Consider the following 15,130-nt stretch of genomic DNA (forward strand, 5'->3'; position numbering starts at 1 on the left):
GCTTTTCCTTGTGGCCAAAAATGACGAGTCCATGGAGTTCAGAGAACTGCTCATTATTTTAATTCAAAATGATTCAGCTGTGTATTTTGTGATGGATATGTACATAAAGCTCACTACCATTCTGATTACCACCTGTACTCTGTGAAAAAAACAGAATGCAAGGTTGCAATGTCTTAACATTAACAACTTGGTAGATTTGTATCCATGCAAACCATTCTAACAATGCACATATGCTTAGCGAAAATAATAATATACTATTTGAAAAACATTAAAGTGACAGCGGTTCTGCAATGTACAGAAATAAAAAGTATACATCCTCAATCACACCCTATACTCAAGTAGAGGTTACTCTTATCTGTATATAATGTATGTACAGTATTACTTGACTAAATGTCTAATCATCTTTGTCTTTCATTTGTAATTTTGAAAACTGAAAAGTGTCGTTCTTCCATGATTCCAGAGGTGACTGACTTGGAGCAAACATTTATACGCAGTGCCATCACTGAGGTCTTGCCTGACCTTCCAGAGATGACAAAGGATATTCTGGAAGAGACTTTACAATCCCTTGGGGTGGAGACCTATGAGTTTATTAAGGAAGCAGATTTGCTGTCAGCTTTGAGGCCAATTCAAGCCATAAAAGTCCTTGCTGCTTGGAAGCTGAGATGTATGAATACTTGTGACTATTGCAGTACAGGATGCAACCAGTGCCCAAAGTGGCCTGCATAAAAGATCAATCAGAAATATAGAAACATTAAAACTGTGTTCCTCAGAACTCTTTTTGTTTGTATGTGTGTGTTTTGCAGGCCAGACTCCTGAATCCAGCAGCTCATCTGTTGGTGGCTCAGGCCCTTCTGCATCCTTGCCATCCTATTCACCCAGAAGTTCATCCTCAACCTCTTCCAACAGCTGCAAAGGCCCTGATATAGACTGGATGGATAGCTTTGTGATACCCTGGGATAAGTTCCCAGAGGAACTGATGCAGACTGGAGAGGAAAACGACCTAGTCCACGAATAAGAAGAGAGATGGTACGGATTCTGGTGTGTGAAATTAAGCGAAAAAGTAGTTGCATAAGTAAAAGACACACTATTGAAGTGGCAAAAAAGATAGTGGCAAAGTATCCTACGTCTCTTCAAGACATAATAGAGGGAGACGTGATCGGGCCAGGGTATCACTCTCTGGTCAAGCAATTGCAAAATAGGATAGAGAATGTGAAGCCATCCACGACCCCAAAAATAAGAAAACGAAAGAATCGCACAGATGAGTCAGACACAGATGAAGTCCCTCCAGAACAGAGAGCAGCAATCCAGGACACTTATGGGTGCATTAAATGGGATTTAAAATGCCTGCCCCTAGGAGCAGGAGAAAAAGGAAAAACTGAGGGTGATGTCTAAGCAAACTGATGCAAATCCAGAGGAGGTCAAACTTCTAATGAAGTCAACGTTCTACACGCAGCGTCAACAAGTCAACCAGAGGAAACATATAAAATCCCTCCTGCAAGAGTGGCCGTTTTGGTTCGACGACCTTGGCATAGCAGTCCACTTCAAGGAACTCACAGGAAGTGAGCTTCAATAAACTAATTTGGATCTGAAGGGGAAACGACTCCTGAACTACATGAATACTGTTGCTGTGTACAAGAGCAAAAGGTTGCTACAGGCTGTAACCAAGTTTAAAGTGATGAGAGGAGAGCTAAGTGGTTGTTCTGAAGACGTCAAAGACATGGTGCTGCTTCTGCTGTCCTACTTTGATGAGAAGGAAGACACGATGTTCTGTTATGTGGAGGACACATGCCTGGCAGGGGAAGTACAGATGGACCAAGTTCAGTTGACTCCCACCATTGTTGTGTGTGGTAAGTAAAATAAAGCTTTCACTCTACTTTTTTCTGTTCTTTCTGCCACTTCTTTCTCTCTTTTCTGTCCAATTAGAGACATTTATGTTGCACAATGTTTTTTGTTACTGTAAGCTTGTAAAGGGCTAGTTTGGATGCGTAACCATAGTCAGTGTATTACTTACATGTCTTTGGAGGAACAGGCAGGAGTACGGGCACGGGTACGTATGTAAAGCTGTGGATGGGTGCAGCAGCGAAAAGCATTTTAGCCACCTAAAAATGTATATCAGTTTACGTGTACGCTATATTTATAATATTGTCACAGTTTCTGATGGGGAACTGAAGCTGCCATTTTCAAAGCCACCAGACCACAATAACTAAAAAAAAAATGTACCTTGCAACCTTGCAGAACATGGGAGTTGCTGGTATACCACTGCCTCGATTGGTTAGTTTGTTTGTTATTGTGTGACTTTGTTTAGTTTTTAAACATGTCCTACTTTTTTACAACCATTCAAACATAATGTAAATAACAATGTTATTGATGGAAAATATCTTCTTCTACATTTGCACTTCAAGTTTCTGAAACCATTTAAATAAAAATATGTTATACTGTACTATTCTGAAATTCCAATATTTATGTTGCATTCAACATTCTAGCTTTTATTTCTTCTTTAAGCCTTTTCGGATGCGTCATATTAACTTCCAAATTTGAAAGTCTTAAGTTACAGTAAGACCACGTCCTTCATTCTCCAAATGTAATGTGTACAACCTTGCATACTACGTGACATGCTGTATTAATGAGCTCCACAGTATGAACGTCAGCAGATCCATCACAGAGATCACATACAGACTGAGACGCATCGGATGTCAGCTTCAGCCCATCTGCTTCTCGCTCTTACTGACCTGATCATAGCAGAACAGCAAAGCCTCCTCTTTCTCCTGCACCTCTCACATCAGGAGCTGAGCGCTTTCTTTTCATGGCTGTCCTTTAGAGGCTGTGTTCCCTGGAAAATCTGCCTCCTTTCTGACAGACTAACGAGAGTGGGAGGATGAAGGAGGCAGGGAGAGGTATGAACCAGGAGGACCAGGAGGGGGGTAGCAGGAGGAGGGGAATGATGCTCCTTTGTTTGAAAGCCACCCAGCGTCTGGGCTTCCCGTATCTCTCAGCTCGACTTTTTGCCGATGCTCATATTTTCAGTGTTTCTGTTTCCTCTGTAGTATTTATTGGGTTGTTATATTCAGATGTGAATCATAGAAACTAGAACTAAATGTTCCGTCTGTGACCTCGCTGCTTGTTCACACACAATAAGAATCCTTACCGGAGCTTCTGCTGTTTATACCGCTTCTCATGCGCTCTCTACATTTAATTTATATTTCAAAGGGTTTATTTTATATTTGCTGGGGTGCCGCGAGCACTGTCCAAGTGTGCCGTAAAAAAATGTATTTTTATGTTCCACATTTTTTTCTCACTTAATAAATTTCACTTCATATACACTTTATTTTATTACATGTACAATGGAGTTCATAAGCTAATAAAACATATATTGCTCAGATTTAGAAATATTAAACTGCTTAATTTCTCATGATTTACGTCAGCCGTCATTGTTCACGGTGTGCAGAGCAGCTTTTTATCCTCGCGCCAAATAATTACAAGATGGATCATTACGTAGTGACAATAAATAAAGAAGCACCCCAGCCCTCAACAACACAGGCAGGGATGGCAGAACATGATGGAACAGCAGTGCAAAAGAAGTCTAAAAGCAGACAGTACAGCGAAAGCTACCTTCGGTATGGTTTCTCCTGGACCGGGGATGCTGACTGCCCGACGCCCCATTATGCATCCATCCTTTGTAGATTAACTGAACTACCAAGTAATAACTGCAGCAAAAAGTGTATCTCTTTTCTTTTTTAGAAAAAATTAGAGGTCAAAGATCATCCAGCAGGAGTCAGTGGACGACCATAGGAAGATCAAGAAGGACGATCACAGCTTACACAGAGACATGGGGTACTATCTCCCCTGTATACTATCACACGTTCATATAACTGAGGGTCCTAAACCTAGTTCACATGACCACATCTCAACCAGTTCTATCCAATGCATGAAGATGCAGATGTGATTGTAAGATGAATTGAAAGAGATTTGAGATAATTGTATGACACACCATGTTCCCAAGAATGAGCTTCCATCCCTTTTATACCATAGAAAAGATTCCAAATGTCACTGCATAATGGTGCGTTCACAGTGGACGCAATACGATTTTGTGCGCGTCAATCTCGAGAGTACAATTTCTTCAACCGAGCGTGACTCACGTTAGCCAATCAGCAGTGAGGATCTCAGCCTGCCGTCACTGACGTTGAATCCGAAAACCAAACATCAGCCGTTAACCATTAGCTGTTAGCACACAGAGCTCACAGCTCCTCATACTGGTTTAGAAACTGGAGAAAGGTTATACATGTACCAGAGGTGGGAGTACGTCCTACATGTGCAAGACATGAGCAAGTCTCAAGTCTTAACCTACAAGTCTCAAGCAAGTCCCAAGTCACTGTGGTGAGAGTCAAGCAAGTCAAGTCATTGCTCAGGTCAAGCAAGTCAAGTCATACGAAATTCTGATGGATAACCCCAGTTTACGCCCAAAATTAAAATTTCAAACCAGACTCCAAAGGAAGGTCAATTTAACTCCAGCTTTGAGTATTCATTTTTTTCCTATTCATTTTAAAAAACAAAACATTGGATTCATGATGGCTGATATGATCTGTTGAAGAACAGAAAAAGAGAACAAGAAAAAAGCACAAGAAGTTTAAGACACATCAAGCATGCATACAGAGCCATACCTCTCCCCCAACTAAGCCTGTCAGATCATATCTCCCTGCTACTGACCCCTGCATACACCCACCTTAGACGGAGAACAAGTCCAACTAGAAAGTATGTTACAACCTGGCCTGAGGATGCACTTGCTCAGCTTCAGGACTGCTTTGAACACACCCAGTGGGATGTATTTGAACACCAACACCAGGACCTGGCAACCTACACAGAGACGGTACTGTCCTACATTAAATACTGTATCGACAACGTCACTATGGTAAAAAGCATCAGGGTTTTCCCAAACCAGAAACCCTGGATGACTGGCCGGGTCTGCATGCTGCTCAAGGCCCGTAACTCAGCCTTCAGGTCAGGGGACAGAGCTCTCTACAGTGCTGCTCGAGCCGACCTGAAGAGAGGAATTACAAAGCCAAGACAGACTACAAAACAAGGATTGAGGACCACCTCACAAGCAACAACCCTAAGCAGGTGTGGCAGGGCATTAAGAACATTACCAACTACAGGGGGTGTGACACGGCAACTGGGGACTCAAGCGTGTCGATAGCAGAGGAACTGAACTGCTTCTTTGCTCGCTTCGAGACACCACAGCAGCAATCAGCAACTCCACCCCAGCCCCCAACCGCCTCCAGCACCCCCCCACTTACTGTGGAGGAGCATGATGTGAGACGGGTGCTCAAAGCAGTGAACCCCAGGAAGGCTGCTGGTCGAGATGGAGTACCTGGGAAGGTGCTCAGAGCGTGTGCCAACCAGCTCTCACAGGTCTTCACCAGCATTTTTAATCTCTCCCTGAAACTAGCTGTCATCCCACCTTGCCTTAAAACAGCCACTATCATTCCTGTTCCAAAGAAAGCAACCACAGACAGCCTTAATAACTACCGCCACATTGCATTCACACCTGTGATCATGAAGTGTTTTGAGAGGCTGGTGTTACATCACATAAAGGCCTGCCTTCCCCCCACCCTCGACCCACACCAGTTTGCCTACAAAGCAAATAGATCCACTGAAGACGCCATAGCCATAGCTCTCCACTCTGCACTGAGCCACCTGGAGCATCGTGGGAGCTACGTCAGATTGCTCTTTATTGACTACAGCTCAGCGTTCAACACAATCATCCCGGACATTCTAGTTTGCAAACTATCAAACCTAGGCCTTCCCCCACCCACCTGTTCCTGGATCAAAGATTTCCTCACTAACCGCCCCCAGCGTGTGAGACTTGGCCCCCATCACTCCTCCACCCGCACTCTCAGCACCGGCTCTCTTCAGGGCTGTGTGCTGAGCCCTCTCCTGTACTCGCTCTACACCCACGACTGCAGTCCAGCCCACCCAGAGAACATCATCGTCAAGTTTGCTGCCGACACCACTGTGGTGGGGCTTATCTCAGGAGGAGACGAGTCGGCCTACAGGAGTGAGGTACTGAAGCTCTCAGCGTGGTGTTCAGTGAACAACCTGGCACTGAACCCCACAAAAACCAAAGAGATCATCGTAGACTTCAGGAGGAATACTACCGACCTCGCTCCCCTCGACATTAACGGCGAGTGTGTGGAGAGGGTCCACACCTTCAAGTTCCTCGGCGTCCTCATCACCGACAACCTTTCCTGGAAGGACAACACCACAGCTGTCATCAAGAAGGCCCAGCAGCGTCTGAGGGTGCTCAGGAAGAACAACTTGGCCACTAAGCTGCTGGTGACCTTCTACCGCTCTACCATCGAGAGCCTACTGACATACTGCATCACAGTGTGGTACGCCAGCTGCACTGAGGCCGACAGGATGAGGCTCCAGAGAGTTGTAAAAGCAGCACAGAGGATCATTATTATTTATTACATTACAGATTTTATTTTTATACTCCTGGAAATAATTACTGCACTTTATTCTTTATTCCTTTATCCCTTATTCCTAAGTATGTATGCTGCGTGTATTTTGTCTTATGTTGTGATGTTTTGTTTTTTATTTGATGGCACCCTTGAAAGGGAGAAGCATTTATCTCATTGTACATGTATAATGACATTAAACTATTCTATTCTATTCTATTCTACACAGAGAGATGGAGGAAAGAAGACTCAGCAGAAGACAGACAGGAAGTTAACACTATATTTACATGACAAGCTGATACGGCACAGTGCAGAAGCTGTGCCCTGTTACACTGTGAAACTGGTCACACAAGGTACATGCAGGCACAGGATGGTCACAAGAAGAAGAGGTTAACCAACACAAAATGACATGTTTCCATATTGGATGTAGACAGGAAGTTTAAAGACAATTTTAACTATAGATCACAAAACCATGTACCATCTCAACCACACTCTTACATCTCCTGCTGCTTCGCACAATCATCTATCATTACCTCTGTCAAGGAGGTTGTGTTTTTTGTCTGTTTCTCTGTGTCTGTGAGCAGCATTATGGAAAACAACTAATAGCTAGATTTACACAACAACTGTTTGAAGAGTAAAGCATAGGCCAAGGTAGATCCTGTCACATTCTGGAGAGGATCCTGATTATTCCAGCGTCCTACTGTTTTTTTTTTTACAGTACGGCTTAACCTCATGAACACATCAAAAAACTTCCCAACTGCGAAGAGAATGTGAAAGCACCTTTGGCCTTGGAGGTCTGCCAACCTCGATTACCATACTGTCATTCCGCACACAACTGTACTACAGCCTACTGTAATATGTTAGTAAAGACGCCAGAGATGCCTTTTTGTGTATTATATTAGATCAAAACTTTCTCATCCCGATCAGTGAGCACTGTCTGGTTCATAAATACGTTTAGACAGAAACAGATGAGCTTGTGGCTCTCAAACAACCACACTTTCAGTTCTCTTTTTTCTAAATGTAAGCAGTGCGGTGATAGTGAAGCTGCCTGCTGCTTCTAACACCACAGCATGAAAACACGGCTGTCTGGAGTGAGGACTTACCGCTTTGTTGCTCCATGTTGCTGAGAGCGTCTGCAGTATCCTGGGGAAGGCCAACAGACCAGTATGACATCCCACTGGTGTCACTGGTTAATCACTCTAAGCACAGAGAGGGAGCCTGGACTCAGCTGTCACTCATCTGCAGACGTCTGCAGTGATGAAAAGGAAACACACATCAAAACATTTATACCTGTTAAACTCTGCACTGAACACCTGGCTTACTACGCCCCCCTCATCATGGGTGAGTGGGATCCAGGGGCGGATCTACCGGGGTGGCAACTGCCTCCCTAAAAATAGGCCTTGCCTCCACAGCTGCCAACCCAGTTGGCAGCTTTGTTTTGAAAGAAAAGTTGTGGCTCATCGGACATTTATGAGAGAAAGTCTCTAATGTCCGAGTGCAAGTGAATGAAGCACAAGACGCGAGCCTTGTAACCCCTCCCCCGGCCCTGACGCGAGCGTGGAAATATGATTGGCGGCAATTTCATTTGAACGTGACGGTGCAAAACGAGAAGCATTCGGACCCAAGTAGACGGAAATAATGAAGTATTTGCGGTCTACAATGACAGAGAAGAGCCTGTCTAGTTTGGCTGTACTCAGCATTGAATCAAAACGCACTAAAGCTGTTGATCTTAATAAGTTTGTGAGGCGTTTTGCTGAACAAAATGGTAATAGGCGCATTCAGCTGTAATAGACATGTCAACTTGATGCTCTGCTCACGGATGAGCATAACAAACTGTTAGATGATGACCTTTTATGTGTACATATTTTTTTTTCTTTGTGGGGGTCTGCCCCCAAAAAAACAGTTTTGAGTCCTGAGAAAGTCAAATAAGACGGTGTGTAAAACTTCACTGCCCAGCCAAAAGAAAGTAACTTTGATTTAACTAGGCCAGTAGGTAAGGGCTTTCCACTGGATAATAACTGCAGCGATGTTTATGTTTTAGCTGAATACACGTTTTTTAACCCTAACTGATGCAGTTAGTCACTTCTTTAATGTTTGTTATTTATGATGTAATGTCCAGGTTTGCAGTAAAGTTGTGGGGCGCTGAACTGTTCTTTTGATTATTTTGAATTTTGATATAGGATCGTGATTACTTGTCTTTCAAATTTGAAGGAGGGTGAGCAAGCATCTTGAGGAACATTCATCATTAACTAACAAATATAGTTGATTTAATAATAAAACTGAATATGTGAATCATAAAAGTGATTGACAGCTGATATGAATGATATGATTGTTAATAGTATCATATTAATTTAGACAAACATCGAAGAGACAGTTAATTAATATTCTTATTGCAGCAGTCTGCATATATTTGGTACCCCTGCTGGTCTAAGAGTGAGACAAACTCATTCAGTTATTGTTCAGTTAAAATTCATTAAATGATGTCTGCCACCTTATATATTTATATTTAAGGATTTACTGATGTGCCACAATAATGTCAACTAATGTTATCGAGTTAAAATATCAATATTGTGGCTTTCCAAGTTAACATTGATTGATGTGACTGCGATTAAATCAGCCAACACATTCTCACTCCCAACTCGGCCTATGTTGACGTTATGTCAGGGTCCCTGTCCTCACTTTCCAACGCAAGGGGGGGCACTTTAGCATAGAGTTTCAACTATCAGGGAGTCCCATTGACTTGCATAGAGCTCCCTGAACTTAACAGCACTTTGAAATGGGATGAAACCATGGCAGACTATCCAAAACTGGATTCGGATGGGTCCTGTATCGACGTCTGCATGTAATCCACAACTGACTGCCAATCAAATAAAGAAAGTACAATTCATAAACAACAATATTTATTGTCAATTCACATTGAACTACACAGATATACAGTAAATACTGTGGATATGTTTAATGTTCCTCTCGGGCAGCATTTAAAAATAAAATAGAGAAAATAAATAAAATAGCTTTTGAAAATATGTGCATCTTAAAAGTGCTTAATTTTAGATAAATAAAATAAAGTGCAGCAGCAGCTTGAGTTTCTCTTTTTCTTTGTTAACCATTTCACATCATGACTTAACAGTTTCAGCCGATTATAGAACATATCAGTCTTTACTAGGGATGTAACGATATATCGAATATCGCGGTAAATAGATGTCTCAATACCGTCGTGAGACTGACAAAATGTACCGCGATTTTTAAATAATTATTTTTTTTAAACCTTTATTTAACCAGATGGTCCCATTCAGATCATCGATCTCTTTTTCAAGGGAGACCTGTCCAACATGGTTACAACATGAACATACAACAACAGATAACACAAAAGGACATCGTATTTACAGGGCTACATGTACATACCTAGAGACATTGACAAGTAGCAACAGTATGTTTATATCTCGCCCTGTCAATAAGCCTCACCTTCTTGGCAAAAACTGCATTTTTTTTTAAGTGGTGGAGAGACAATGCAGTTTTACCTACTGCCCAAAGCATATCTCTCTGTCCCAGCAACATCAGTACCAAGCAAGAGACTTTTTTCCACAGCAGGGGATATTGTAAACGCCCAAACATCCCAGCTTCTACCTGGAAATGTGGACATGCTCAAATTCCTAAAAGTTAACCTTGATGATGCTGAGTGAGTGAGTTAGAGTTGAGTTACTTGAAAAACTAAAGTGAAACTTTATTTATTCTATTGCAGGGTCTGATTATTATATTGTTGACACTTTAAAATACCACTATCCTACTAAAATGCTGTACAAATCAGATTTATTATTTAATAAAGAAATAAAAAAAAGAAATAAAAGAATTCACATTTTTTCCTTTATTTATACGGAGCCCTGGAGGGTTCATAGAGAGAAAAATAAATAAAACGTGGCCACGTTTTACTTTCTCGTGCGCACGCTTTAGTAACTCGTGCGCACGCTTTAGTAACTCGTGCGCACGAATTACTAAAGCGTGCGCACGAGTTACTAAAGCGTGCGCACGAGTTAATAAAGCGTGGCCTCGTTTTGTGTGTGTGTGTGCGTGTGCTGTTCGTGGTAATTTGAAAACAAATGCCGGTGGTGTCGGATACACACACACACACACATAATGCGCCCCGGTGACAGGACATCTCCTTCATAAAGCGAGGGGGAATACTCAGTTCGATGTGTGTATAGGTGTGTGTGGTTAAACGTAGCAGCCTCGATCTCTATTCAGCGGTTCTAGTGAAGTAAACAGTAAAAGGCACAGCTCTTTGCAGCTGGTGCTGCTCTTCTCAGATTCTGCTGAGTTACACGTTACTGCCTCCAGTGCCCTGTACGACGAAGCCAGTTCAACAGACCCTGGACCTGGATATGTTCGATTTACCCGGCTTAAAGGCCCTGTCACACTGTCCCGAAATTGACACCCGATGGACACACGAATATGGAATTGTGAATTTCGCACGAAGATGGCCCCGAACCACACACGAAGCCAACATTTACATTACATTTAAGACATACAACTGCAATGAAAGTACCAAAAACAATTATGTTACAGTACTATGATACTGTACTGATATCTTCAGACTTTGTTCTTTACTTTATCCGTCGTTATATGTAGAAAATATTACATTTTCTCCGTAATGTTGTTTCCATAACAACAACAACTTCCTGTCAACTGTCCTTCAAAATAATATATTATATCCTTTTTAGTTTCACAGAACACAAATTGGGTTATTTACATAATATATTTACATGATTTTGTTGTGCAATAAAACAACCCGATGGACACACGATAAAGGAAATGTTCAAATTCGGCTGTGATCGTAGCAACATCGGGCCATTCGTGAGGGCATCTTAAGCCATCGTATGACCACCGGGGGAGTTTCTCAGGCTCCGGCAGCAACTTCGTGAGCGGTGGCAAAATCTTTGGCATGCCAAAAAATGGCCGAAGGACCTTGTGAAGGTTCATTTTCGTGTTGAATTCGTGTGTCAATTGTGCCCTTCGTAAGGCCATCGTGAGGGCATCTTGTTATCATCGGTGCCATCGGGCATTCGCCCCGATCAGAGTGAGGGTGAATGCACCGATGATAACACGAAGATGACACGATTTGACAAGATGCCCTCACGAGTGCCTTACGAAGTTGCCGCTCACAAAGTTGCTGCCGGAGCCTGAGAAACTCCACCGGCGGTCATACGATGGCTTAGATGCCCTCACGAATGGCCCGATGTTGCTACGATCACAGCCGAATTTGAACATTTCCTTTATCGTGTGTCCATCGGGTGTCAATTTCGGGACAGTGTGACAGGGGCTTAACTGACCCTAACAAACGCGATGTCGATAAGCGGTCCTACGAAGCTGGTTATCAACTCAGTAAATCAACCAGGGTTTCTCTGTCCGGCTGAGAGCGCGCTCACGTGAAAGGGACGGGGTTAGCAACATTTGACCAATCACAAACATGGAGACGCGTGCTGACAGGGGCAGCGTCATACTTCATGAATGAATAGTGTAAATAGCAAATCCTGCTTCGTAGTACAGGCCACTGGTGCCGCAGAGATTTCATAAAGTGAAGGAGGTTTTCCTTCTATAAAACAGCTGTGGGCAGCAGATACTGTGAGTCACGGACAGGAATCCCTCAATTGAAATAAAACGAGGCCACGCTTTATTAACTCGTGCGCACGCTTTAGTAACTCGTGCGCACGCTTTAGTAACTCGTGCGCACGAGTTACTAAAGCGTGCGCACGAGAAAGTAAAACGTGGCCACGTTTTATTTATTTTTCTCTCTATGAACCCTCCAGGGCTCCGTAATTTTTCAATATCGCGATAAATATCGTACCGTGGACTTTTTAATCGCGATATTATCGTACCGTGAGTTTTTGGTATCGTTACATCCCTAGTCTTTACACATCATAACAACTGAACAGTTTTAAAGTTTCTCTTTCTTTCCCTCTTATATTGCAGTCCCTCACTCACTTTTTTTTAATTCAGTGTGAGAATTGAGCTCGAGCTTGTCCTGCCAGGAGTTTAAATCTGGGCTGAAATGGAGTCAGGGCCTTTCTCATACACACATGCAGGTGCTCATTGGTTAGCCTCGGTTAGCCTGCTCTGGAACGATATTTAGTTTTAATTTTGATCCTGGTGGACTGATCATATTGGGCTCTGAGACTGCTTATTTGTTGTGACCTCAGTTCTGACTTGAGAGGGAATGTTTGGTCAAACACTTTGTGTTTTGTCTCATAGTGGCGTTTTGGCACTTTTAATGAGCGCCACGGCCTCTGAACATATGAGACACACTGGCTCTGTGCTCCCAGTGGGCAGGATGAACATGAATGAGTCCACTCAGGGTTAAAATCTCTGTTCTCACTGTCCACTTTCCTCTTCTTGGAGAGCGCCATGTGTAATTATTTGTCTCTCCCTGTCTGCCGCTAACACGCCTGTTCTCTCTCCTCTCCGCTTCTCTCCCTGTATCGCTAATTATTCTCTTCACTCACTTTCCTCTCCTCTTCTCTCTGCCGCGCTCTCGTCTCTTCTTCTGTGTTTCTCTCCCTGTATCGCGCTCTCATCTCTTCTTCTGTGTTTCTCTCCCTGTATCGCTCACTCGTCTCTATCGCCCCCTGGCGGCGGCAGTTAAAATAGAATCGCCCCATCAAAATGGAAATCCCCTATTAATGTATTGATTATAGGTCCGGGTCCGTATAGGTCGGCGCCTGGGTCCGGATCCGGACCGCGGTCCGCCTGTTGCCGACCCCTGCTCTAGGCGGTTAAAGCACTCAGGTTTACAGTTAACACAATAAAATATACTGCTGTTTCCAGTTTAGTTTATGATGGATGTATTTTGTTATCCACACATATATTGTTTTTATATTTGTAACATCAAACCGACAGAAAAGATGGTCTTAACATGGCCCAGTGGTCTAGTTAATACAAATAATATAATCAAACATAATATTAAAATGAACTCTTATTTTGAAAATACAGCTTCCTGTGTTCGAATGAGCTGCTCCGACTCGGTCCTGACGGACTCCAAAAGTCTGACATTATACAATCAAACAAATAAATAAACACAAGGATAATTGTGTCTTATTAGAGTAAATAACAGTGTGTGGTTTAGAAAAGAATACAAAATTAGGAGGAAAAAACGATGAAACAATACATATTTCAGTTTTCTGAGCCCCTACTCTCCCCCTAACTTGCGTCAACAAAAGTCCGACATTATTCAATTAAAATAAAGAAGTAAACACAATAAGTGTGGCTTGATATTGAGTTATAAAAAGATTGACAAACGCTGTGAGAATGGATCTGCGGAGAGCATTTCGCCGTGATCCCAACTCGTCTATTACCAACGTTCAGGGAGATCTAAGCAAGTCAATGGGACTCCCTGATAGTTGACACTCAACGCTAAAGGGCCCCCCTCGCGTTGGAAAGTGAGGACAGGGACCCTGGCATAACGTCAACATAGGCCGAGTTGGGAGTGAGAATGTGTTGAATCAGCATACTTCTGCCAGGGGATGCCACCCCTCAAAATCTCCTGCCACCCTCTTGCCACCCCATGAATATTTTTTCTAGATCCGCCCCTGCCTGGCTCCTAAATGATGCAACAAACTCCCCATAGATATCTTCTGTTACAGACAAAAAAAAACACCTGTGTTCACCTTGTGCCAATAATAATAATAATAATAATAATAGAAAGCTAAATGTAATATTGTAATGTGATGTAACAGAGGGCTTCCACGGAACAGTGTTAGTAACTAGGCTACAACACAGCAATAGCACAGTGGATAATAATAATAATAATAATAACAATACATTGGATTTTTATAGCGCTTTTCCTAATGTTCAAAGACGCTTAATAATAATAATAATAATAATAATAATAGTGTCACAAACCCAGAGTCGCTCTGTCTGAGAGCATTAACATCTTCAACTCTCAGTGAATCTACACCACATAAGACACTAACTAAGGCAGCAGAACCTGGTGGAAAAACCTTATTGAGCCTGCTTTATGAGCCAAATGCTGAGAAACAAAAGCACGACATAAGTAGAAGACATCTATTTAGAAATGTCAGGACAAAATAACCTGAGTTTTAAATATATTAATTATTCACTGCGTGTTTATAACATACCGGTTTTTTTATTTGTGTTTCATCCTCACACACAAACTTTGTCTGTGTGTGTATGTGTTGAGGTTTGAAATCAAAGTGAGTATGTGTTTGTCTGTGTGTATTTGTTGTTGTAATAGCCGACCAGAATAATGACAGGCCTAACGATATGAAAAGTACTTCGTGAGTATTTACAATAAAAGATTATTAGAAAATGATGTTTAAATAGATAATGCTTCCTCAGATTTACGAAGGAAAACCCGCTAATAGTTGAAACATGACGTAGCAGTTTGTTAGCCAACTCACCTGATGGCTGCTCGGCACATTACTGCAGATAGGATCCAGAAATGACTCCAGACAGTACAGAACATTGGTCCGCCAAACAGCTTCACCCGGGGCTATACTGTGCCCACTTCCTGATCCCTGCATGCAAACTTTCCAACCCACACGCACGGTGTCAAGTCAGACCGGACACCGGCGGCTTTTCCGGTCTTATTTTTCAAAATAATTCCCGACAGCCGTCTTACTTCTAAACAGCGTATTAATATTTCCATTCAAGTGAAGAAAAAAATA

The 15,130-nt window shown here is 42.5% G+C and overlaps 1 protein-coding gene across 1 annotated transcript in view; it reads right to left on the minus strand.

The window, feature by feature from the left end:
- The window catches only part of lrrk1 (leucine-rich repeat kinase 1), a 138,157-nt gene extending 123,157 nt beyond the window's left edge, over positions 1-15,000 (minus strand). Inside the window, 2 exon segments of the mRNA XM_034196605.1 lie at positions 7,559-7,704; positions 14,864-15,000. Of these exon segments, the coding sequence (XP_034052496.1) occupies positions 7,559-7,628 (70 nt within the window). The 5' untranslated portion in view covers positions 7,629-7,704; positions 14,864-15,000.
- Between the last annotated feature and the right edge of the window lie 130 nt (positions 15,001-15,130).

Source organism: Gymnodraco acuticeps, unplaced genomic scaffold (genome assembly GCF_902827175.1).
Source record: "Gymnodraco acuticeps unplaced genomic scaffold, fGymAcu1.1, whole genome shotgun sequence".
In the NCBI taxonomy this organism is placed as follows: Eukaryota; Metazoa; Chordata; class Actinopteri; order Perciformes; family Bathydraconidae; genus Gymnodraco; species Gymnodraco acuticeps.